Source organism: Lagenorhynchus albirostris, chromosome 7, assembly GCF_949774975.1.
Source record: "Lagenorhynchus albirostris chromosome 7, mLagAlb1.1, whole genome shotgun sequence".
Lineage (NCBI taxonomy): Eukaryota > Metazoa > Chordata > Mammalia > Artiodactyla > Delphinidae > Lagenorhynchus > Lagenorhynchus albirostris.
In genome coordinates this window covers 53,339,574-53,361,243 of record NC_083101.1, presented here as the reverse complement: position 1 = coordinate 53,361,243, position 21,670 = coordinate 53,339,574, and the positions used below count along the sequence as shown (strand labels likewise).

At 42.6% G+C, this 21,670-nt stretch overlaps 1 protein-coding gene across 3 annotated transcripts in view; it reads right to left on the bottom strand.

Annotated features, from left to right (window-relative positions):
- Window positions 1-17,067: 17,067 nt before the first annotated feature.
- Window positions 17,068-21,670, bottom strand: part of VLDLR (very low density lipoprotein receptor) — a 31,862-nt gene continuing 27,259 nt past the window's right edge. For 2 of the 3 annotated variants that reach the window (XM_060155022.1, XM_060155020.1), the window contains 5 exons: window positions 21,393-21,539; window positions 20,089-20,172; window positions 19,621-19,701; window positions 18,610-18,779; window positions 17,068-17,718 (listed from right to left, as the gene is read on the bottom strand). In XM_060155022.1, coding sequence (XP_060011005.1) covers window positions 17,683-17,718; window positions 18,610-18,779; window positions 19,621-19,701; window positions 20,089-20,172; window positions 21,393-21,539 — 518 coding nt within the window. In that variant the 3' untranslated portion in view covers window positions 17,068-17,682. The remainder of the gene's footprint in view (window positions 17,719-18,609; window positions 18,780-19,620; window positions 19,702-20,088; window positions 20,173-21,392; window positions 21,540-21,670) is intronic. The other variant, XM_060155021.1, reaches the window with a different exon arrangement.

Here is a 21,670-nt window from a genome sequence, read left to right as displayed (position 1 = left end):
TATTTCAAACTTGAGCTCCCATTCCTTTTGTTGTGCCTCTGGCATTGCCGACTCAGCCTACACATTCCTCATTGCATCAGGGAATTCAGAGTCCAACCTGTTTCTTGGAACATCATCTTACCTTCCTTACACCAAAGTGTAAAAGGACTTCCTCAATCCTACGGGTTGAGGTCATTGGAGCCCTTGCTTCATTCTCTCTTTTACAGTTATTTTTATTTAAAAAATTATGTAGGTATAGTTTTGAGAGTCAAAAAGTTCTACAATGATTATGATGAAAAATAGTCTCCTCCCTCACCTCTGATCCCAGCCACTCAGAAGCAGGTGCTATTAACTATTACTGCTGTTATTGCTAATCTTGCACTCCACTTTATAAATGATAAGACTTTATTGCTGTACCCTGTTTTTTCCCTCAAGTTAGATATTTTCAATTGACTTCTTAGAATAAAAGATGAATATTTTACTCACTTAAAAATCTTTCCCAATTTTCTGCCTCCACTTTCTCCCTCCCTACATCTTTCCATTATACAATTTTGGATTATATTAACATTTAAAGTTTAGATTTTTAGAATGATGTAAATCTTATTCCCAATGGTAGTATTTTTATTATTTTTCTTGTACAACTTATAGTATTTTTATTATTCTTCTTGTGCAACTACTTTTAATTTCCTTGGAAATAATAATCACTTAACTTTTTATTTGTTTGGTAAATCTTTTTAAGACTTTAAATGTCTGAAAATGTGTTAACTTCACCGCCATGTTTGACTGGTATCTCGAGTAGCGAATTCTAGATAAAACTAATCTTTCTTCAGCATATTAAAGCCATTATTACATTTCTTCTAGTTTTGGCATTGTTATTGAGAAGTGCAGTGACATTGTGATGTCTGATCTTTTATTTTTGACCTACTTTTTTTTCTGGAAGTAATTATGATCTTCACTTTGTCCTCAGTTTTCAGAAGTGTTGTGGTGCTATATCATGCGGTGTGTGTGTGTGTGTGTGTGTGTGTGTGTGTACGTGTGTACGTGTGTACTGTGCTGGACCTTCAATGGGCCCTTTCAACCTGGCAACTCATGTCTTTCTTTTAGTCAATACTCATAAATTATTTCTTTGCTAATATTCTTTATTTCATTTTCTCCAAACTCTTTCTGAAACTCTCTCTCTGAGTGTTGGATCTCCCAAACTCATCCTCTAGTTCTCATATATTTTGTCTCCTATTTTCTCCTTTGTCTTTTGTTCTACTTTGGGGAAATTTTTTTCACCTTTATCTTTGAGTCCTTCTACGGACCTTTTAATTTTGGTTACAGTGTTTAACTTCCAAGAGCTTTTTCTTATTCTCTGAATGTTCTTTTTTACAGCATCCTGGCTTTATTTTATGCATGCAATAGCTTTTGTCTTAAAGTTATGAATTATAGAGATATTTTTGGACAGTTTCATCTGTTTTCTCCATTGACACTTTCTTCTGAAGTTCTTTTTTTCCTGTTTGTCTAATTTTGTTCATTTTTCATTGTGGGAGATTTTTCAAAAATTTTTGTGACCCTTGGTCGTTTATTCATATGTAAGAGTAAGGGGATCAAATGCTGATTAAAGCTCTGTGAGCAGTAGGTGGGCTTGCTGGCTGGAGGTTTTCCCCGTCCGTGACTCGGTCCAGGACCTGGCCATTCTTAGAGGGAATTCAACCATTGGCAACTAAAGATACTTTTTCTCGGTTAAATTAAAACCTTCAAATTTTTGGTGTGTGTGTGTGTGTACAGGAGTATAAATCTACCTGAATCATTCTGGGAACTAACACAGTTGGGGTTCTTAAGATGGACAGTGTTGACTGCCAACTTGATTACCCTGTTTTCATCCAAAGTCTTTCTGGTTGATTCATTCCAGAGTATAAGCTTGCAGATTTCTATCAGGATTAGGGAGTAAGTCATCTGGGCTATAAGAAAAATCTAAGGGGTTTCTTACTTATTGTATAGGTGGGAAGTAATGGAAATACTCTTTAAAATGGCAAATTTAGAAAAATTGGATACAAAATGAATGCTCATCAACAGGGACAAGGTTAAGTAAATTGCGGTACAGCCATATCATGACATACTATATAGCCTCTAAAATCATGCTTTAGACAAGATAGATTACATAGGAAAATTGTCATCTTGTATGGCTACGTGAAAAAAGGTGAAGGCTATAAGAGATGTGTAAAATGTGATTGTGTTTTTATTAAAACAAAACTAAAAACTGCCTTACTGTAAACTTTCTATCTCTATAAATATTTTAGTAGTAAGACGAGGAATGTGTTCATAAAATAATCCAGAGGATAGAGCTCTTTAAAAATAAGATGGAGGGCTTCCCTGGTGGCGCAGTGGTTGCGAGTCCGCCCGCCGATGCGGGGGACACGGGTTCGTGCCCCGGTCCGGGAGGGTCCCACATGCCGCGGAGCGGTTGGGCCCGTGAGCCATGGCCGCTGAGCCTGCGCGTCCGTAGCCTGTGCTCCGCAATGGGAGAGGGCACAACAGTGAGAGGCCCGCGTACCACAAAAAAAAGAGATGGAAAAGTTTCCAAAAAATTTTTGTCCCATCTGATAAATACAGCTGTAAGGAAATAGTTTTTCCAATTAGTCTGGCTATTTATTTTCTACTTCTAATCTTTTCATCTCTATGGCTCACAGATGCTTCTGCATCATTGTTTAGCCAAATTAGGAAGTGGGGTACAAGCTCTCTGATACCAAGTTATCCAGGACCCTGCAGCAAACTTTAGTGGCATGAACTCAGGAAACCAAAAACCCCTGAGGCCAGGAGGCGAGACGTATAAAATGAAGAACGAAAGTGAGCAAGTTGCAAACATCTTTGGAAAAAAACAGCATTTAGGGGGAAAACATTCAGCCTTTTATTATTAGGATGTTAGCAATAAGCCTTTTGACAATGCTTTTTGTGAGGCTGAGGAAGTTCTATTCCTAGTTTGCCTAGAGTATTTATCAGGAGTAGATGTTATATTTTCTCAAATGCTAGTACTGGATCTATTGAGACAATCATGTTTTCAAAAAAAATCTATTAATAGTGTAAGTACACTGATTTATTTTCAAATTGTAAACCAGCTCTGCGTCCTTAGAATAAATCCCATGTGGTCATGATGTATTAACTTTTTAATATATTGTTGGGTTTGATTTGCTAATATTTTGCTAAGAATTTTTACATCAATGTTCATGAGGGTTATTGATGTTTTATAATGTTTGCCTGGCTTTGGTATTAGAATCTTTTGAAATGACTTGGGAAATATACCTTCCTCTTCAATTTTCTGGAAGAGATCAGGTAGAAATGGTATTTTTCTTTCTTCTTGAATGTTTGGTCGAATTCACTAGAAAAGCCATTTAGAGGACCTTGAATGGCTACGCTCAAGAGCTTGGCCTTTGCTCTGAAACCTTCACTGGTCCCTATGGTAAAGAGATGATGGCTGAAAAGTGTGTTTTGGGAATATGGATCTGACAGCTGTGGGCAGGAGATATGTTGGCATTGAGGGCCTAGACAGAGGCAGCAGGAAAAACATTATAATTTCCAAAAGTTCTGCAGATAAAGCTTTGCTCAATTTTTCACAGGCTTGAGGAAACTCCCCACATAAAAAGGAAAGTGACTCCATTTGATGACAACTGCAGATAGGCTGGAAGGTGCCTTTTCTTCACCGAGAGGCTCTAAGGGTGGTGCAACTGTTGTCACTGAAAAATTTATCTTGGTGCCCAAGGTTTCTCATTAGGCTAAATAAGTCCAGTCTGGCTTTACGCCTGCTTTATGACGTCCCCAAACCAGAGTTAGATTGCAGCATTTTTAAGTGATTGAAAGTTTTTTTAAAAGGAAAGTGATTATTGTGGTCTGAACGCGGTTTGGAAAAGAGTTTCCAGACACAAGGCAGAATGTAAAGAAGATAGAATTTATTAGAAGGAAGGGTCGCTGCCAGAGCAGCGAGCTGACTTCCTAGTGGTCTGGGAGAGTCGAGCCCGAACATGTGCTATTGATCAGTTTTTAGAGCCAGAAAACAAAGGAATGGTCCGAGGTGAAAATTTCGTTTACTGACTGGTCGAGGCACATATACCTTCCTTCTGTAGGGTGGGAGTGGGACAGGCCAGATGCCTTTCCTTATTTGGGACAGGTCCCAGGGCCCAGGTGGGCGTCGCCCAAGTGGTCTCAGGAATTTCGTAACCAGCGCAACATGGTGGGGAGGGGGATTAAGAGTCCGGTAGGGGGTGTAACACTGAAACTTTTCAGGCAGGGTCGTCCTTTGTCCTCGAAGCATCACTGTCCTTGGAGCGCCACAATTATTTCACATTTTCTTTTCTTTACAGGTTTAAAGAGTCATAAAAGAAACACACATCTTAAGGACTCGTTCATAACACAACTCCGTAAATTTGCTGTCTGCCCTCAACACTGGAGATTTGTCCTTTTGAACAAGCACAGTCTTCTGTTCTGGGCATGATATTCTACATATGTCCTTCTACACTGTTAATTATTTCAAGAACAATATTGCAATTTGATCATCTGATTGCAGTAGCCGCTCTCAATGAGTTTCACTTTATTGCATCAGCTCTAGGGATAGGATAGGCCAGTGCCAACCAAGGAGCTTAGTAACTCAAACTGCAAAAATAACAATATGTTATTTGTTTTAAGACTGAAGCCATCATATTTTACAAGCTCTTTTCAACTCATGAGTGAAAATACTTCCCCAAATATAAGTTTCATGAGAACATTGTTCAGCATTTTCTTCTGCACGGCAACTCAAACAATGCCTATATGTTAGTAAAGCAGGCACACCTTTCTAATATAATGCAATGCTGTTGGGAGGGAGACACGATTGACATCAATGGAAAATTCAGTGGATTAGGGAATGACTTTCATTTGGCATCAGTGTGAATGACTTGGCATTGTCAATATGGGTGGTGTTATTTTAAACACAGAACATCGTGCACAGTGATTTTCATTGTAAACAAAAAGTCCGTGATGTCGGGGCTTCCCTGCCGATGCAGGGGACACGGGTTCGTGCCCCGGTCCGGGAAGATCCCACATGCCGCAGAACGGCTAGGCCCGTGAGCCATGGCCGCTGAGCCTGCGCGTCCAGAGCCTGTGCTCCGCAACGGGAGAGGCCACAACAGTGAGAGGCCCGCGTACCGCAAAAAAAAAAAAAAGTCCGTGATGTCAAGCTTCAGTAAAATGCCCTTCTGGGAAGTGAACCTACAAAATGTACACAAGACAGAGGTCTTTTTTTCAAACATCCCTGAAAAAAAAAAAAAGCTCACGTTTGGATAATACACATTTGATAATCTCATCTGGCCCTTTAAATAACTATGTGAAGTGACTTATTCAAATTTTATCGTTGACTCATTTTACAGATGAAAAATTGGAGGCTTGGAGATGCAAGAGAATTTACCAGGATTATAAAGCAAGTAAGTGGCAAAACTAAGATCGGAACTCAAATCTCTTAACGCTGCCTCCCCTGCTATGACTATTAATGGCACACTGCCTCCCTGGCGTGAAAACACAGATGTGATGATGAAGTGATTCCTAGCTTGCAGAACTCAAAATACGCACACCTGGTATGTAACAAAGGGCGAGCTAATATTTCACCCCTCGTATTGAATAGTTTGTAAATCAACTCCCGAATGTTATAGTTCCACAGAGAAAAAACTGTTAGGTTTTTGTTATTAAATAAGGTTAATTAATTCTGTCCATTAATATACCGTTTTGATGATATCTCAGAGAGCTTATGTGTAGAATCTTAGGGAAAAAGGAGACAGTCATGGAAAATGTGAATGTATTTAAATGTATAAACAGGGGTTTATAGGACATTTTTAGAATCCATAGATAGGTACCAGGAGATACAGGGATCCCTGAAATTAAATGTAAATTTTCGTATGTTTTTAAAATTTTTTTGTTTTGTCTTTTTCTGGGCAGATCCTTTGGTTTCATCAAACTTTAAAAAGGAATGTGATTATTCTTGAAGAACAATTACTCTAATAGACACAAAAACAATTGCCCCTTTCCCACACCAAGGCAGCCCCCAAAGATTTCTCCATCTCCTAAGCAATCAGAGAGCCTGTTGTCTGTTTGCCACGTTTATTGGGTACCCATTGAGCACAGCTTTGCCTTGTTACCTAACTGTGTCTATAAATAAGAGAGAGTTCATCTTAATCATCTGTGTTTGTTTCAGAGTACCCAGAATCCTCCTGTGTGTAGTCGTAGTGCTTAGTAAATCACGGATTCGTGAGTGTTGACTTTCAACTCTCTGATAACTAAGTCGGATTTTATCATTGACTCATTTTACAGATGAAGAACTGGAGGCTTGGAGCTGGAAGAGAATTTACCAGGATTGTAAGGCAAGTGGCAAAACTAAGGTTGGAACTCAAATCTCGTAACACTTTTCCCGGAACACACGAAGGCTTGTGGGATCAAGCTTTTTGTAGCCATGCTATGTAAGGTACTTCGTTAGCAAATTAATTCTAAACACTAAAATGAAGTAACAGTTGTGATTATCAAGTTACAGGATAACTTTTTAAATTGTCTTAGCAGTATATAGTAACCTAGATGAGTGTTACCCTAGTCAGTGTAATTCCTTTGGCTGGTTATGTGTTTATTTCAGAGATGGTGCTATTGGCTGGAAGTATGTTCTGTTAGAGTTCCTCATTAGGACGGCCAGGGAGGGTGTCAAAATGGTTTTAATCAACATGACAAAATTACTATGGTCCCTGACAGAACGCTCAGTGGTTTTTGCTGTTTCAGAATATTCAGTCTATCCTCAAGGATGTAAGTTTTGCTATAACAATATGTGAGCAAAAGACCGCCGTATGCCCCCTGAACCTAAGTCCACAAAAGGACCTCCAACTTGTGTGGGGTGTAGGATACGTTGGAATAGGTAAATAACCTCTCAAGGGTACTTCTTTAATGAGATTATGCTCACCTGAAGGCGTCATGCTTGTATGCTCGTTTATAAAATATTGCTTGCGTTTGTGGGTTTCAGATTAACGAATGGTATTCGAGCATTAAAAAGTGCCCAACTTTGTGCTATACATGGGGGGGAGGGGGAGGGTGGGGGGGACAAAGATAACCAAGAGCGAATTCTTACATTAGAGAAGCTTTTATTTCATTCAGTCAGGAAGGTATACACATAAAAATAGATAATCTCTATATAACGGGGTAGATAAGAGACACATGAGCCAAATTGGGTCAACAGGGAAGGCTTCCTGGAGGAGGTGACATGTGAACCGAGTCTTGAAAGAAGAGTAAGAGCCAAGTGAGGAGAGATGAGAAGAGCACACAAAGCAGAGGGAAGAGCATGAGCAAAGGCACAGCTTTGTCTGAGAAGCAGCAGTTTGTGGAGTGGGGTGGAGATTACAAACAGTCAGGTGTTACCAGAGCGTGGAGTTTGGGCTGGGGAATTGCAGGATAGAAGAGAATTGAGTAGCAGGGGTCGGGTCATGGTGGTCTCGAGCCTGAGCCTAAGAATACCGGCTTTCATTCTGTCGGCAGGCAGCAAGAAGTCATCTAAGATAGGGAGTGCCACAGTCATATTTGCACTTTGGAAAGATGACTCCATGGTTTGAATTACTCCAAGCCCCTGCAGGCCATTGCTGTGATGAGTTCTGTACACTGACTAACTAGCAAAACACCGAGCAAGCATCATCTAAAGCCACCTGACCCCACCTAATACATGTCACAATTTGCGGCATCATCTGGAGAGACTCTGTCCCTTAAGCTCCAGATAACATGGGCTTGAACTTCCATCTCGCATTCTGTAGAAAGTCCACGGTCCCCGTTCTAAGCGTCCCTGGGGGGCTTCTGCTGTCTAAGCTCTTGCAGCTACTGAGTTCAGTTCAGTTCCTGGATTGTTCTGTAAGTCCCTTCCCTGTCCTGCTGCCACGTCTACCCAGATCTGGGACTGGGCTCCTTTCCAGGACATTCATCAAAAGCCACTCACACAAGGTGTGAAGCCACACACTTTCCTGAAGAGCTGAAGAGGTGGAAGGGTTCACAGTGCAGAAAATGTCAGCGGTCCCAAATTGCCTGTTAGACGTTCCTGCTGTTCGGCACCTGGAGCCCCAGAGGTCCGTGCGCGCCACGTAGCTCCACCCTCTTCTCCACCTTACTGCTTCCCAGCACTTCCCCACCCCACTCCTGAGGCCTCTTTTCTAGAATGCAGAGCAATTCAGCAGTCTGTCGCTCACTCCCCAAACCCAGCCCAGGACTTCCTTTGTCAACTCCAAAGATTTTCCTTCTCTCACAGCAGTATAGAAATTTCCTTTCCCAGGACATTCCCAGCCCTCCTGCCAAGGCAAAAGAAGCTACAGTTAGTTTGGGTTTTAAGTCGTCTTTTTTTTCACCTTCATGTCACTGGATTTCTAAGAGAACTAGAGATTCCGTCGAAACCGGTGTGCCGCTTTTGGCGAATTGGCACTATTAATGAGGTCCATGGAAATCTTATTTGTTTCCTAGTAGAGATAGTGCGCAGAGTGCTGGGCACGCAGTGCCCACTGCAGGGGAGGGAGAAGCCAGGGAGAATGGCACGTAGCCTCTAGTCCCAGCCTCGTCCTCTCCGGAGGTGACCGGATCCTGAGATAGGAAAGGTTGCTTCTCTTTTCTGAATGGAAACAGGTACCGGGGCTGACGTCTGGGAAGAGGCTGTTTTCTGTTTCTAAGCTGTTTGTTAATATTTGGCTTCTGTTCTGTGACATGCATGGGTGCCCTTCAGAGACCCACCTCACTTAAAGAGCCTTTCCTCGAAAAGAGGACAGAAAAAAACATTCCTTTCCTCAGATTTTGGGTCCTAGGAGGCACTTGTCTTTCAAAACAATGTTCTTTTTTTTTTTTAATATATATATATTAAGGCTCACGAGCTCTTGTTGAATTTCGAGGCACATTAGGAGAGTAACTTACTCTGTGGGTCATTGTCGGATGAATGGGGTCTCCTTGCTGGGTAGATATAGGCAGACATGTTCTGCTTCCCCAGCTGGGACCTGTTACCAACGGTATCAGACAAGTACCTGACTCAGTGACCTTGGGATCCCTTTCAACCGAGAAATACCAGGATTCTGAAATTTGTTGGGGGAAATAGTTCCGATAATCTGCCAATGCCTTTAAAGACCGGGTGGGTAACAGGGAACATATCAATACATAGCAGTTGGATAGATGGAAAATGCTGGATCCTGTCTAAAGCCATTACATTGAAAAAAACATTGTGCGACCCATAGAAAACATGCCTGTAGAGGACATTGCTCAAGAGCTAGCACAGAACTCTGTACAAAAAGGACCCTGCCAGATAGGAGGACTCCCTTTGAATGCGTGAAAAGCTTGCACTTCTGTGGACTGGGATTTATGCTCCAGGCTCGTACCTTCTTCTAGATGCAGACTTCCTTTGTTAGGGAGGAGAAGCGTGACTTTCCCTCCGGCTACCATGCAGCCTCATTGAGTTTCTCCACTGATGCTGCAGTCATGCCTGTCACCCCTGCCCAGTCAGGGGGCAGCCAAACCGATACTCGCAGGTAGAGAGCACAGCTGGGATGGAAACCAGCTAGCTTTTCCTGGAGGAGGGGACCAACTATCATGACGCATTCTCCACTCCAGAGACATGGCTTGTACACGTACTGTGCCCTCACCATCCCCATGGCCGCTGCATGTGGAGTAGAGCTTTCTTCCATCCCCCCCAGCCCAAGCCATGGCCATCTACCTGCCCTACTGCCATAGTCTCCTAACTTATCTCCCTGTTTCCACCCCTGCTTCCCTGCAGCCTATTCTCAACAAAGCAGTCAGCACGATCCTTTTAAAATGAGATGTCCCTCTACTGCCCCCAAACCCTCTTAAGTGGTCCCATCGCTTAAAATCCCAAACCCCAACCACATCCCTAGAAGTCTACATCACTTGGTCTTTGCTGCTCCCTTCTCCCCTCCCTCTCTGCCTTGGTCACCTCCACCTACATGGCCACCTTGCTTTATCATAGATGAAACAAGCATGCTCCTGCCTCAGGACTTCTGCTTCTGCTCTGTCCTCAGTAGGCCACTTCCACAATTCTACCAGGTTCTCTGCCCAAGTCACCTCCTTGGAGGGCTTCCTTGATGGCTGTTTCTAAAACAGCTCATTCTATCATTCTCTGCCCTCTACTCTGGTTGTTTTTCTTTGGATTTCTTATCACTCCCTGACATATTAAATGTCTGTTCCATTCCTGACTCCCAGCTAGAATGAGCACCACGAAGGATGGGGCTTTGGCCTGTTTTGTCCTCCACTGGTTCCCCAGAATCCAGAACAAAGTATGTCACATAGGTGGTATTGAACAAATGCATGAAATAAGGACAAATGAAGTGTGTGTGTGTGTGTGTGTGCGCGCGCGCGCGTGCGTGTGCGTGCGTAGAGGCGGTACCTTTTGAAGGGGTTGGTGCATTTATATCTTTCCTCAATTTCATTAAAAGTTCAAGAGCTTTTTGAGTTCCCTCCTGATGATCAATTTAGGATATGCCAATTATAAAACTGTCCTAGAACCTTTCAGAAACTCTCACTGTAAGTACCCTGACACCAGAGAAGGAATGCCAGTGCTTATCTAGTTATCTAAAATCATCCTCCAGCATTTATGAGCCCTTCTCAGGAAATCACAGGGCTATTTGTTTGGGGTCAGGTAAAAAGGAAAATTTGCTTTTAGCTTTAGAGAAGTAGTCCTTGGCAAATATCACATGTAAATGGACGAATTTAAGAAAACATACATACATGACTATGGGTTTAAACCATACTCTCTGCCCTCGATCAACCAGTAGGCAAGAAATACCTCTAAGTAAGAGCCTAGAGCATTAGTTAAATGTTCAGACCCAATATTTAGCATTCCTCCACATCTCTTAGGTTATGGGCCCATCACATTTGCTGAGCGTGATAAATCCAAAGATCGTGCTAACCTCACCTCCTGGAGTGGTACAAAGTTTAACATCGTTCCCCCCCCCACTGATTAAACAGACCTCTCTGCATAACCGGTGAACTTAAACCAGTCACCTGTGCGCTTTAATCAGCAGAGGGTCACACATACAAGGATTTCTGCAGAGCTCTTGGGTACAGCACGATTGAATTTGATTTCTTGGAGTGAAGAAAGATCTCCAAATGCTAGCAGTTCGAGGGGAGACCTAAGAGGGAACGCTTGCAAGTGGGATTGAGTATGAGTGCAGACCGAAGTCAGATCTCCAAATGGACACAAGTCAAGAATTTTAACTTTTTAAAGAAATGAATTATGATTTTTTTGGCACTGGAGAACAGCAGCTGTTACTTGAATAAAGCACTTTATAAGTGTTGCCTCTCTGTCTTAGGAAGACCCTATGCAAGTAGGTGTTATGATTTTCAGAGGACAGAAGTTTGGATGATAAGCAACCTACCCGTGGCCACAGCTAGTCAGGTGGAGGAGGGAACAAACTTACATTCCTGTCACTGCAAAGCTGGTATTCACTCAACATTTCACTCATTAAGTGAATCTTAAATTCATTAAGGACTCTCTGTTGAGCTTTTAAAGATTTTTTTTTTTGACGGTTTATCTTTCCCTCAATTTCCTTATTTTCTCCCCACTACTCCCTGAGCCAATTCCAAGGTTGAGCACCCAATATCACTCAGACATTTGGGAGCCCTTGCTTGGAAAAAGTTTCGGATGGAATATCTGTGTCTAAAGGCTCATAAAAATTTAGCCTTATCATAAATGAATTTCAACACAGACCACTTAAGAGCTGATGAGGGGAAAGTATCAAAATGATTTTTCTTGCTTGTCAAGGCCTGTCTTGTCCTGTCACCCTGGGGCTTCCTACCTTTAGGGCCTGTTCTCTGTCATCCACAGGGAGGAAGCTCTGGCCTAACATTCTTTGGTAATAGTGGCTTTGATTTTCGTTTCTCTCACGGGAGGGGTGGAAAGGGGGAGTTTGAGAGGGTGGCACATTGGCTGTCTATGGTGAGGCACTAACTATACTTCTAAAGATGGCCAGAAAAGGGACATCTCTCATTCTTTCAACTTGATGGGCCCAGATCTGGTGGCCCTGGTTGCTTCCCAGAAAGGGGTGACTGAGCCATATTCAGTTGAGAAAAGGAGAAAGATTTGGGTAAAAACTTTTGGAAAAGTGCTCTAGGAAAAGGGAAGGCTCACAATAATTCTCTCAAAAATAAACTTTATTTAGGTTAAACGTACAGTTCATTAATAAAACAATGTTTATCTACAGGTCAGCAGGATGGGATGTGTCCCAACATGTGCCTCTAGAATTCTGAAGATTCTGAGCGTGATAACTGGTGGTACGCTCTGGACTCCTGAGGCCTTACGTGCTCTTAAGTCACATTTTGGTATCAGGTGACATTTTTAAAAGGGCAAGAGAGTTTTGTCAAAGCCAGTCATTTCGTTCAAAGAATTCTTCCCCCTCCTTGCGTATGTGTGAAATGTGAGCAATGCCCAGGTCTCAGGGGTAGATTCCAGAATACCTAAGATCCAGTCTTAGAGTTACAGCATCATCACTCCGTGGACTCAGGTTCCAGTTCTTTCTGTCTTCTTGGGCATGTATCTCCTTATAATAACCGTAAAATTTAAGATTTGTTGTGTTATAGCTTGTTTTCCCCAGTGTCTTCATACACAGGAATGATGTTGCATGTCTATAAATTCCTTTAGGGACTCTTTATCTTTCACTTTGCAATCCAGTAATCTACTCCTGCTTCTGTGATGGCCAAGGAAAATAATTCTGGAACTTCTAGCATCTTGTAGGCGTGGCACAGAACTAATACACTTATTCTGTGCCAACCTGATGTGGAGGTGCTAGCGTTCCACCCCTGTGTGCCGCCATATTGGAAGTCAGCCATCGTGGGCATCTGAGAAACTGTGGAAGCATCCTAAGGTCATTAGTAAAGGGAACTCAGCAAACATACAACGTGACATTCACCTTAACCTTTACACAGCACTGCCTCCTCTCCTGAGAGGAGATGCCAGTAAGCACATAGGGTTTGGAATCATTTGTTATTTGTAGCCTCAGTTTTCACATCTATAAAATGGAGGTAATACTTACCTATTCAGTTTGTTGTGAAGATCAAATAAAATACATGAGAGCATTTATGTAGCACGTTATTAAACGTATGATGAGAAGTTGAGATTCAAAGTGCTTTGGCTGCCATCCAAAGCCTGTGCAGGCCCCCAAATATTTATTTCCACGTCTTAGGCAGTGAAGTCAGAAGGTTGAGGCAGAAACACACCTGCTCTGTTTCTAGGGTTCAAAGCATGTAATCCTTTAAGCCTTTTTATCTACATAAAAGGTACTATTTCTACCTGAATTTCAGACTTCGATCTCATCAGATAGGTATAGTGGAAAACAGATGGGACAAGGTCTAATGCGTGTTACACTCAATGAGTTAAGTTACCTGTAATTCTCACTGGGCAGGTCGCTTACTAGTTTCTAGACCGTGCCACCATAAATACAAGTAGAGGCATACGTCTGAGAGTGACATAGAGCAGTGACGTGTGCCTTGCACCCTCTAAATGCCAGAGGCAGGGATGAGCTTTCGTGTGCTTTCTCACTGAATCCTTACCGTGTCATAGCAAGAGAGTCCGCAGCACCTCTGTGTACAGAGTGGCTTAGTGACTTGCCCGAAGGTACCACATGCAAGGCTGACGCAGCAGCCAGCGCCCTTAACCTCCTTGCTGCCAATCTGACTTTGCCCTTGAGCACAGTGAAGAAGAAAACTGTTTCTGATGTGCCACAGGGTCGCCCGCAGAGCCTGTACCTCCACCCTCAGCCTGCCTTCCTTCTGCCTCAGTGACTGTGGTTGGAAGGAGACTGACAGTGGGGCTGTTGGTCGGTGGTCCCGCTTCGTTCCTGTGTCTCAGATGAGCCGGGCTCAGAAACACTGAACGCATTTGGGGGACAGGACAGAGAGATGGGCCACTCCTGTGGGCTGTTTCTTAGTAGCTTATCCCTGGACCCCGACATTTCACATATAGGACCCCACCACTACCTCGCATTCAGCTTTTCATGTAAAAAGAAGGCTGATCACACTTCCCATGGATTTATTTTGAGCTGGAAAGCTTCTATGCTTGATTTGAGAGAAATAAGTCCGAAAAATGCCATCGTTTAATCTTCAAATTTGTTCCTGCTGCGTTTGGAAGATACCTTTGAAGCCTTTTTCGACTTTTATGTATTCCTGAACTTCCACAGTTTAGGTCCACGATATGGCTGAAACATGGACATACAATTCTCAATTTTCCCAGAGTCAGGCTGAACACTTGATTATGAAACTGAGAGCCCAAAAATCAATGATAAAAACTAGCAGGTTGTATCCTTCATTCTCAGACCCAAGTTGTCGCAGCAAAAGTGTAGATGCTTTTTGAAAGTTTCCCCAGCATTAAAGCAAGGAATCAAGCTTCTACTGGGTTCAAAATAATAAACTGCTTCCCAAGGTAAGAACTCTAGGAAATTACTCATTGGGCTGCACGACACGGGAGTACACCCCATCAGAATCTTCTGGTTGGGTGTGAGGATAGTTAAAAGGCAAACTTCTGTGGGAGGGAGACGCAAGAGGGAGGGGATATGGGGATATATGTATGTGTATAGCTGATTCACTATGATATACAGCAGAAACTAACACACCATTGTAAAGCAATTATACTCCAATAAAGAGGTTTAAAAAAAAGAAACTTCTATTTAGGTTTCCCGTTTCTAAGTGTTAACTGAAGAGTTAGTTCTTTAAATGCCCTATAGTTTTGCTATTGAAAGCCTGTCTTCTCATTTTTTGAGAAGGGCTATCAGACTTCCAAAGATATAAGGAACAGAAGCAAGTGTCAAAGTCGAAGTCTCCATCTTTTTGCCTTGTGTTCATCAAGAATTGAATACCATAGGTTCGGAAATGATACCAAGGCTTTAAAATAGCTGTAAGAATGTTTTAAGAGAGCTGGTTGATCAACTGGGACTGTTTCTTGCCGAGTAGATAGCTTGCAAAGGCCACTTAAAAATCTGGACTCAAAGACTTGACTGGATTTCCTTACCAGAGGCCACAAACCTGTTTATTCATCTATCAGTATCAGTCTTTCTAGCAGTTGGTAAAGCCTCTGGAGGACTTCCTTTCTGTGACTTGTATGACAGGCTCATTTAACTTCAAACAGCCTCCTTTAGCGTTTGCTAAGCTTCATATTTTATCTCTTGATTCATTCTCATTTCCCACATTAAACTGTAGAGACACAGCAAACTTACAGCAAAAGGTTTCACGTAGGATTCTTAAAGTTCTTGTGTGGGTACTGATGCACAGGCTCTGGCCTCCCATGATCTCTTAATTCATGCTGAATTGGCTAGCAGTGTAACTATTCTAATTTCCATAGAAATATCTAGTTACGTCATTTCTTCAAGTGAGTTTGTACCTTTTACGTTAGCGTTTCTGTCCTTGGCTAAAAGAATGAGATGCTTTAGACTCTTGGAAGGTTGGAAATTGGGACCTAGAACCTGGAGGAACACACTAGGGACTGGAATCCAAGAGATGATGGAGAATCTGCTTGATTTTCTTAACAACTATGACTTTGGGTGTTAAGAGTTGATTAATACTGTATAATCCCTGTAATGGCGGAGAACACTGGTGTCTTTAAGCTTCCTAGGAGGGAATTCTGTATTGCTCCAAATGAATAAACCAATCAGTGGGTTTTGTACCAGAGCAGGGTCAAAGTCCCAATCAACCAAATGGCCTTTAGAGTTTACATAAGATGAATGCTCATCTACTTATCAAATAGGCACTCCAGACACGTCACATCAGCAGGCCACATCCTGTTTAGTGTTATGACTACCCGAAGATGAAGCAACAGGTGGCCAGAAGAGTCCTACCTCCACAACTACGTCCTTTTGCTCTACATGTTTGACCTCCTCATCTCCCAGAAAAAAGGTTCACGCCTATTCTTTCTTTCACTTTCATCCATTTGACCAAAATCTCAAGAGGGTACCTATTAAACAAGACGACAGAAGCACCTTCTTCATCCAGGATTATTGATCTCTTTGCCTGAGCCACAAGCCACATGTCCACTGTCTTATTTATGTTCCATATGAAGGTGTACTGACTCATCCACTGATCCATTTAGCTACTCAAAACATCTCTTCATCCTTTGGCTACTGTGCTGATCATTCAGTTCATGAAGACTGCTGCACCTTTTGCACTGGACTCTCACCTAGAGCATCTTCCCAGGGTTAAAGCGTTGTATCTCCCCTTGCTTGTTGGCTTCCTGTGGCTTTAGAGAAAGAAATGGCCAATCTGATGAAAAATTTATGCAAGCTCTGTGCTACTTTTTCTTCTACCCGAAGTTCTTATCTACTCTTCATATTACACGTTTCAAAAATTGTCCACAGAAGGAGTCCATCCTATGCCAGCCAGCCTGACAAATTAGATCATCTTACAGATTCTCCAGGAAGTCACTTTAGAACCGTGGTTTTCAAATTTTAGTTCACATCAGAATCACCTGAAGGGCTTCTGAAAACACATATCCCTGGACCTTACCCTCAGAGTTTCTGATTCAGCAGGTCTGGGGTGGGGCCTGAGAATGTGCATGTTTAACAAGTTCCCAGGTGATGCAGATGCTAACCTTAAGTCCACTGAGAACCACTGCTTTAGACTGTTCAGGAATGGCGTTTCTGCTTGTTACCTCCCTAGCTCTCCTCAGAGTTGACTGTCTAGGCGTGTAAAAGGAGGAAGTCCTTACCCATGCTTTGCAAGGCGCTTGCCCTTGAACACTATATAATGATAGGACACGTAAAACAGAGACTTAAGCACAGAGAAGCAGAATTGACAGAAATCTTGGCATATGTTTCTGGATCAAGCAACAAATGAATGAGAATAGGAACTTTCCTCAAAGAAGAAGAATTCCAGGTGCAGGTTAAGCTAGCTTCTTTTACAAAATAAATATTTGGGGAGGCAAGTATAAGTGGTACCTCATCCTTTTAGCACTTGATTGTAAGAGAAACCAGCCAAATTGTAGGCTTCCTTATATGATACAATATCAAGATCCATAGCGCATATATTTAGTTAGAACACCTGCTACTAACTCAGCTTGTTTACAGAAGTTCATCCTAGAGGAATAGGCACAAACCATGGTTAAGCTGCTTGGTTTAATTTTTTTAGCACTTGGAAAAAAAATGTACAGTAGTTTGAATACTTAGTTCTTTGCAAACCTCCACTGAGGTCAAAGATCTCATTCATACGTACAAAATTAGTTTACAAATTTTTTGGCGATTTCATCTTAGTAACCCGTTTTATCCTATTGCCATTGTCCCAACCATTGAAAAAGTTTACAATAATTTACATAGAAATATTTTCAAAGTGCTTAAGAATAGTGATTGTTCTCTGGGATATTTACAGATGGCCTATACAGTGTATGTACAGGTGGTATACGCTATAGCGCAAGTTTCGTTGCTGGAATATGGCTTTCTAGGGAAAGTGCATGTTTGGCCAGAGGTGGCAATACTGTCTAGAAATTCAAGGGTTACAGATACTTTTGGTAACCACATCCAAAGCTGAAGTAGAATGTGGACAGGAATATCTACAAAAGTAATATAAAAATGGTTAAGTATACAAGCTTGATCCACGCAAAGATATTTCGATGTTCTTCCCAACTGGAGGAAGAAAGAGGCTTCAGCTGCTGGCTCGGTTACCATTCCGAAGTGGGTTATTACTGGTTCAGACCTCAGAGGTCACAACTTGTCTCAGAAGTCAAGCTAGATCATCGTCTGTGCTTACAACGGATATCTGTGGAAGAGAAAAAGCATGGAATGTGTCTGGGGATTCCCTCACTGGTGGTAGCAACTTCAGTCTCTAAAATGAACCTTGCTTTTGCGTTGGTCATCCAGAGACCAAAGGTGCACAGGAGGGAAGCCAGATCCCAGACAGTATTGAGTTGCATCACTAATGCACGTTAACTTGAATTCAACTCTATCTACCTGGCAGAGAGAGAAAACAGTGTGACTAATTCTGCCTGTTCTACTTAATGATTTTAGAACCTGGAGAAAAATGTGAAAAGACACACGTGTGCCGTGAACTGACCACACTCTTGTTTCACCAGAGCTTGAGGGAGTGCTCAGCACTTGTTCTGTTCAGAGTTCTGTAAGTGAAGTCCATATACTCCACGTGAGTTTCAACTGAAGAACAAGTGACTGACTCTACTGTTGAAAGGGAAGCTAGCTCTACGAGGTGTAAGAGGTCATTTTCAAGTATCTGGTCATTTTGGTTAAATGAATCTTGCTCAATACACTGACTTTAAGTCACCCCCCCTATCTATGATATGCTAATTTACTTTTAAGTATCCAGCAGGCAACTGATGGAACAGTTCAGAAAGGAGACACTTGGCTCCTAGATACATGCTAATGTTTACATGTAGTTTCTATAACCCAAAATATCTCAAATTGTATAGTGATGTCCTTAATTGACTTGTCATTCTGTTTGGGGCAGATACTTGTCAACTGACTTACTTAAGTTCTAACAGCCTAGACTGTCTAATCTCCAGGTAGTAGATGAAGTTTTCGGTGGCTCCATGATTCTAATGGTTCTTTCTAGCCCAGGCAGCCATAGCTTGAGTTGTGGTCTCCTTTCCAAAAAGTCCTACTGCGAGTCATGGTACATAAAGACACAAAGCTGACTTACTGCTGGGTACGTGTGTCCGACAGAAGCACTGTGTCTACCAATGTCTATTGACAGGTCCTCTTCAGTGGTCTTCAAGTACACAGGATTGTCAAAGTTCATGCTTTTCATGTTCTTGTGTTGCCAGTTCCGCCACATCAAGTAGCCACCTACTGCTGCCATTGCTAAGAGCACTGAAAAAAAGTTAGAAGGTGACTAAACAAGGTCTAGTTTCAAAACATACGAAAAAGATCATGCTAAAGAATCCACGATAATCCGAGCTTTTAATTAATAAAAGCTTCACGTTTTAGGAATCTGGGATGACTAGAAGTTAGACTATAAATGGGCTGGGAGCTTAAAACAAGTTCAGACCAGAGGTTGTGTTATTCTATAGACTCTGGTGCTCAGCTCAGCACATCCATCTGGGCAAATGTGGAGTCCTGGGCCCCTCCCCAGGCTGACTGAATTCGAACTGCAGAAGCTTCTGGAGGGCTCTTCAAGTGGTCCTCCTGGTTTGTTAGCCAAGCTTGGAATCCCATAATTTAGGATAAAGAGGCCATTTGGCATAGTGCTTTAGAATTCACACGCCCTAGAATAGCTTTAGAGCGTTTGAAAATTCTTAACTGTTTTTAATTTACCCTCTACAAGTTCTATAACTCCTCAAGAAATCATTTTAGCATTTGTGTAGCTCCTCTGTATGAAGTGTTATACATATTTCGAAGGGGAACAGAACAGTGCTCTTCACTGGAAAGGACTTATTATGAAAGGGGATAAAGCCGGATGAACAGCTCTGAAGTAGAAAGCAGTAGGCACCATTCATCACTGCTGGTCGCTGTGCTAAGGATACCACTGTACAGAAGGCTGTGGACTCTGAAATCAGTGTGCCGGGCTGGTGAGGGGAGCAAGGGTGATTCAGTGTCACGAGTGCTATGACAGTACAAGGGGCCATGGGAAGGGCATCTCTAGATGAACTAGAAATACCCATCGAGTATTTAAGAAGTTCCTTGGATCCAGATATGTGGGGAATCTACTTACAGAGGGGAAGGATGGCCCAGGCAGCAGAAGTCCCTTTTGGGGGAACACTGACCTCCGATACTGCTCTGGTCACATTGATCTCTACAGGGGAATAAAAGGAATCAGTTTAGAAGGATCTGAATTCAGACTTAGAAATTCAACCACCTGGTAGAGAGAGCCTCATGCCCTTTTGCATCCATCACTGATGTTCAATATCTATTACAGTCGTGTACCAAGAATAGCCGGTCTAGAAGTATTTGTGATTCTCCTGCTATAATAGCCGTTTCACTAACAGCTGTCTCAGAGAAATCTTAATGAGTCAGGTCAGGCTAAGGGTTGCAGGTTCTAAGTCTTTGGAGTTTAAATATAGGTTACCAATTAGGGGCAGAATGAGTAGTTAAAGGCTGCATTAATGATTTAAGGAACAGGTAGGTACAAAGAGTGTGGCTGTTAGCTGAGATGAACAGTTTGCAGAATGGAACCCAATACCTCCAGGAGCTAGTCCACTAGTTGGTGACATTTCTGTTGTGTTGGTATCTTTTGTCTCACTGTGAGTCACAGTAGTTGCAGTACCTGAATTACAAAACCAAGAACCAGGTCAATGCCAAGGTTCCAGAGTGGCTATAGCCGTTTAGCCCAGACAAGCCATGCGATGGGTTATTTGAACGCTGCGGGAAATTGACGAACCACTGCCAAACCGAGTTGCAGGGTGGGTGTGCCATAACCAAGGGAAACAGCAGCAAAACCAGAGAGACACTGGGGTCTTCGGGCAGAATCGCAAGCATCTGGAATTAGACAATTCAAAAGGACCGACGGCCTCACATAAGGACCCCTCTAAGCAAAGTCCCAGGCTCCTGGAAGCTGCAAGAAATGCTCTCAAAACCAGACCACCAGGCATACCAGTCTTCCTGCCTAATTGTCTGATAACTGCTTTCTCAGTAAACAGAGCTAGTCCCCGTAGGGACTCAGTATCACGCTAATAAAAACCTCACAATATGAGATCCTTGCTCACAACCCGCGGGTTTAATTTGCCGGTTAATCAAAAGCTAAGAACAGGAGACTAAAATGCACGTTTCGTTTAAGTAGGAGTTTAAGATAATGTCACCCACGGGGGCCAGAGGGTTTCCTGTAACCACGGCCTTTTTTTTTTTTTTTTGGCTGCGATGGGTCTTCCTGCTCTCTAGTTGCAGTGAGTGGGGGCCACTCTTCATTGCGGTGTGCGGGCTTCTTACTGCGGTGGCTTCTCTTATTGCGGAGCACGGGCTCTAGGCGTGCAGGCTTCAGTAGTTGTGGCATGTGGGCTCAGTACTTGTGGCTCGCGGGCTCTAGAGCCCAGGCTCAGTAGTTGTGGCACACAGGCTTAGTTGCTCTGTGGCATGTGGGATCTTCCCGGACCAGGGATCGAACCCATGACCCCTGCATTGGCAGGCGGATTCTTAACCACTGAGCCACCAGGGAAGTCCCCCAAGGCCTTTTTTAAGACTAATTTCAGGCCTCTCTCTTTGGAGGAAAATGTTAAGACTTTGTTTAATTATCTGGAAGTTGGCTGGCTCAGTGCTGTAATTGGTATAAATCAGCATAGTCACCTGTAGACTCATCTAATGTTCAAATGAGTTAGTCCTGAAGTAGTGATGTGAACTCCTGGCATGCAACAGTAGCAGATATGTTCTCCAATCTATTCCAAGAGTGAGTTAAAACAGACTTCTTAAAATCCAGGCTAGTTTCTGTAGCTAGTGTTTTAGTCTAATGCCTGTTGTATGTCCTGCTTGTGTTTGAAAAGTAAAAAGCCTTACTTTGGCATTCTCGGCCATTGTCCTCTAGACTGTAGCCATTGGGACAGGAACAGGTATATTTTGGAGAGTGGTCATTAATCTGTGGGGCTGGCAGGCAGAGGTATTCACATCCTCCATTCTCCATGTCTTCTTTGCACCAATTTTTACCTGTTCAGAAAGAAAAGTCCTTTAAAATGGGTCTTCCAGTGCCTGTTGTACATAAACTTTGGTTCTAGATGCTGAAGACATGACTCCTTGTCTCCAAGGAGCCTAAACTCGTATATTCTGTCAAACCCTAA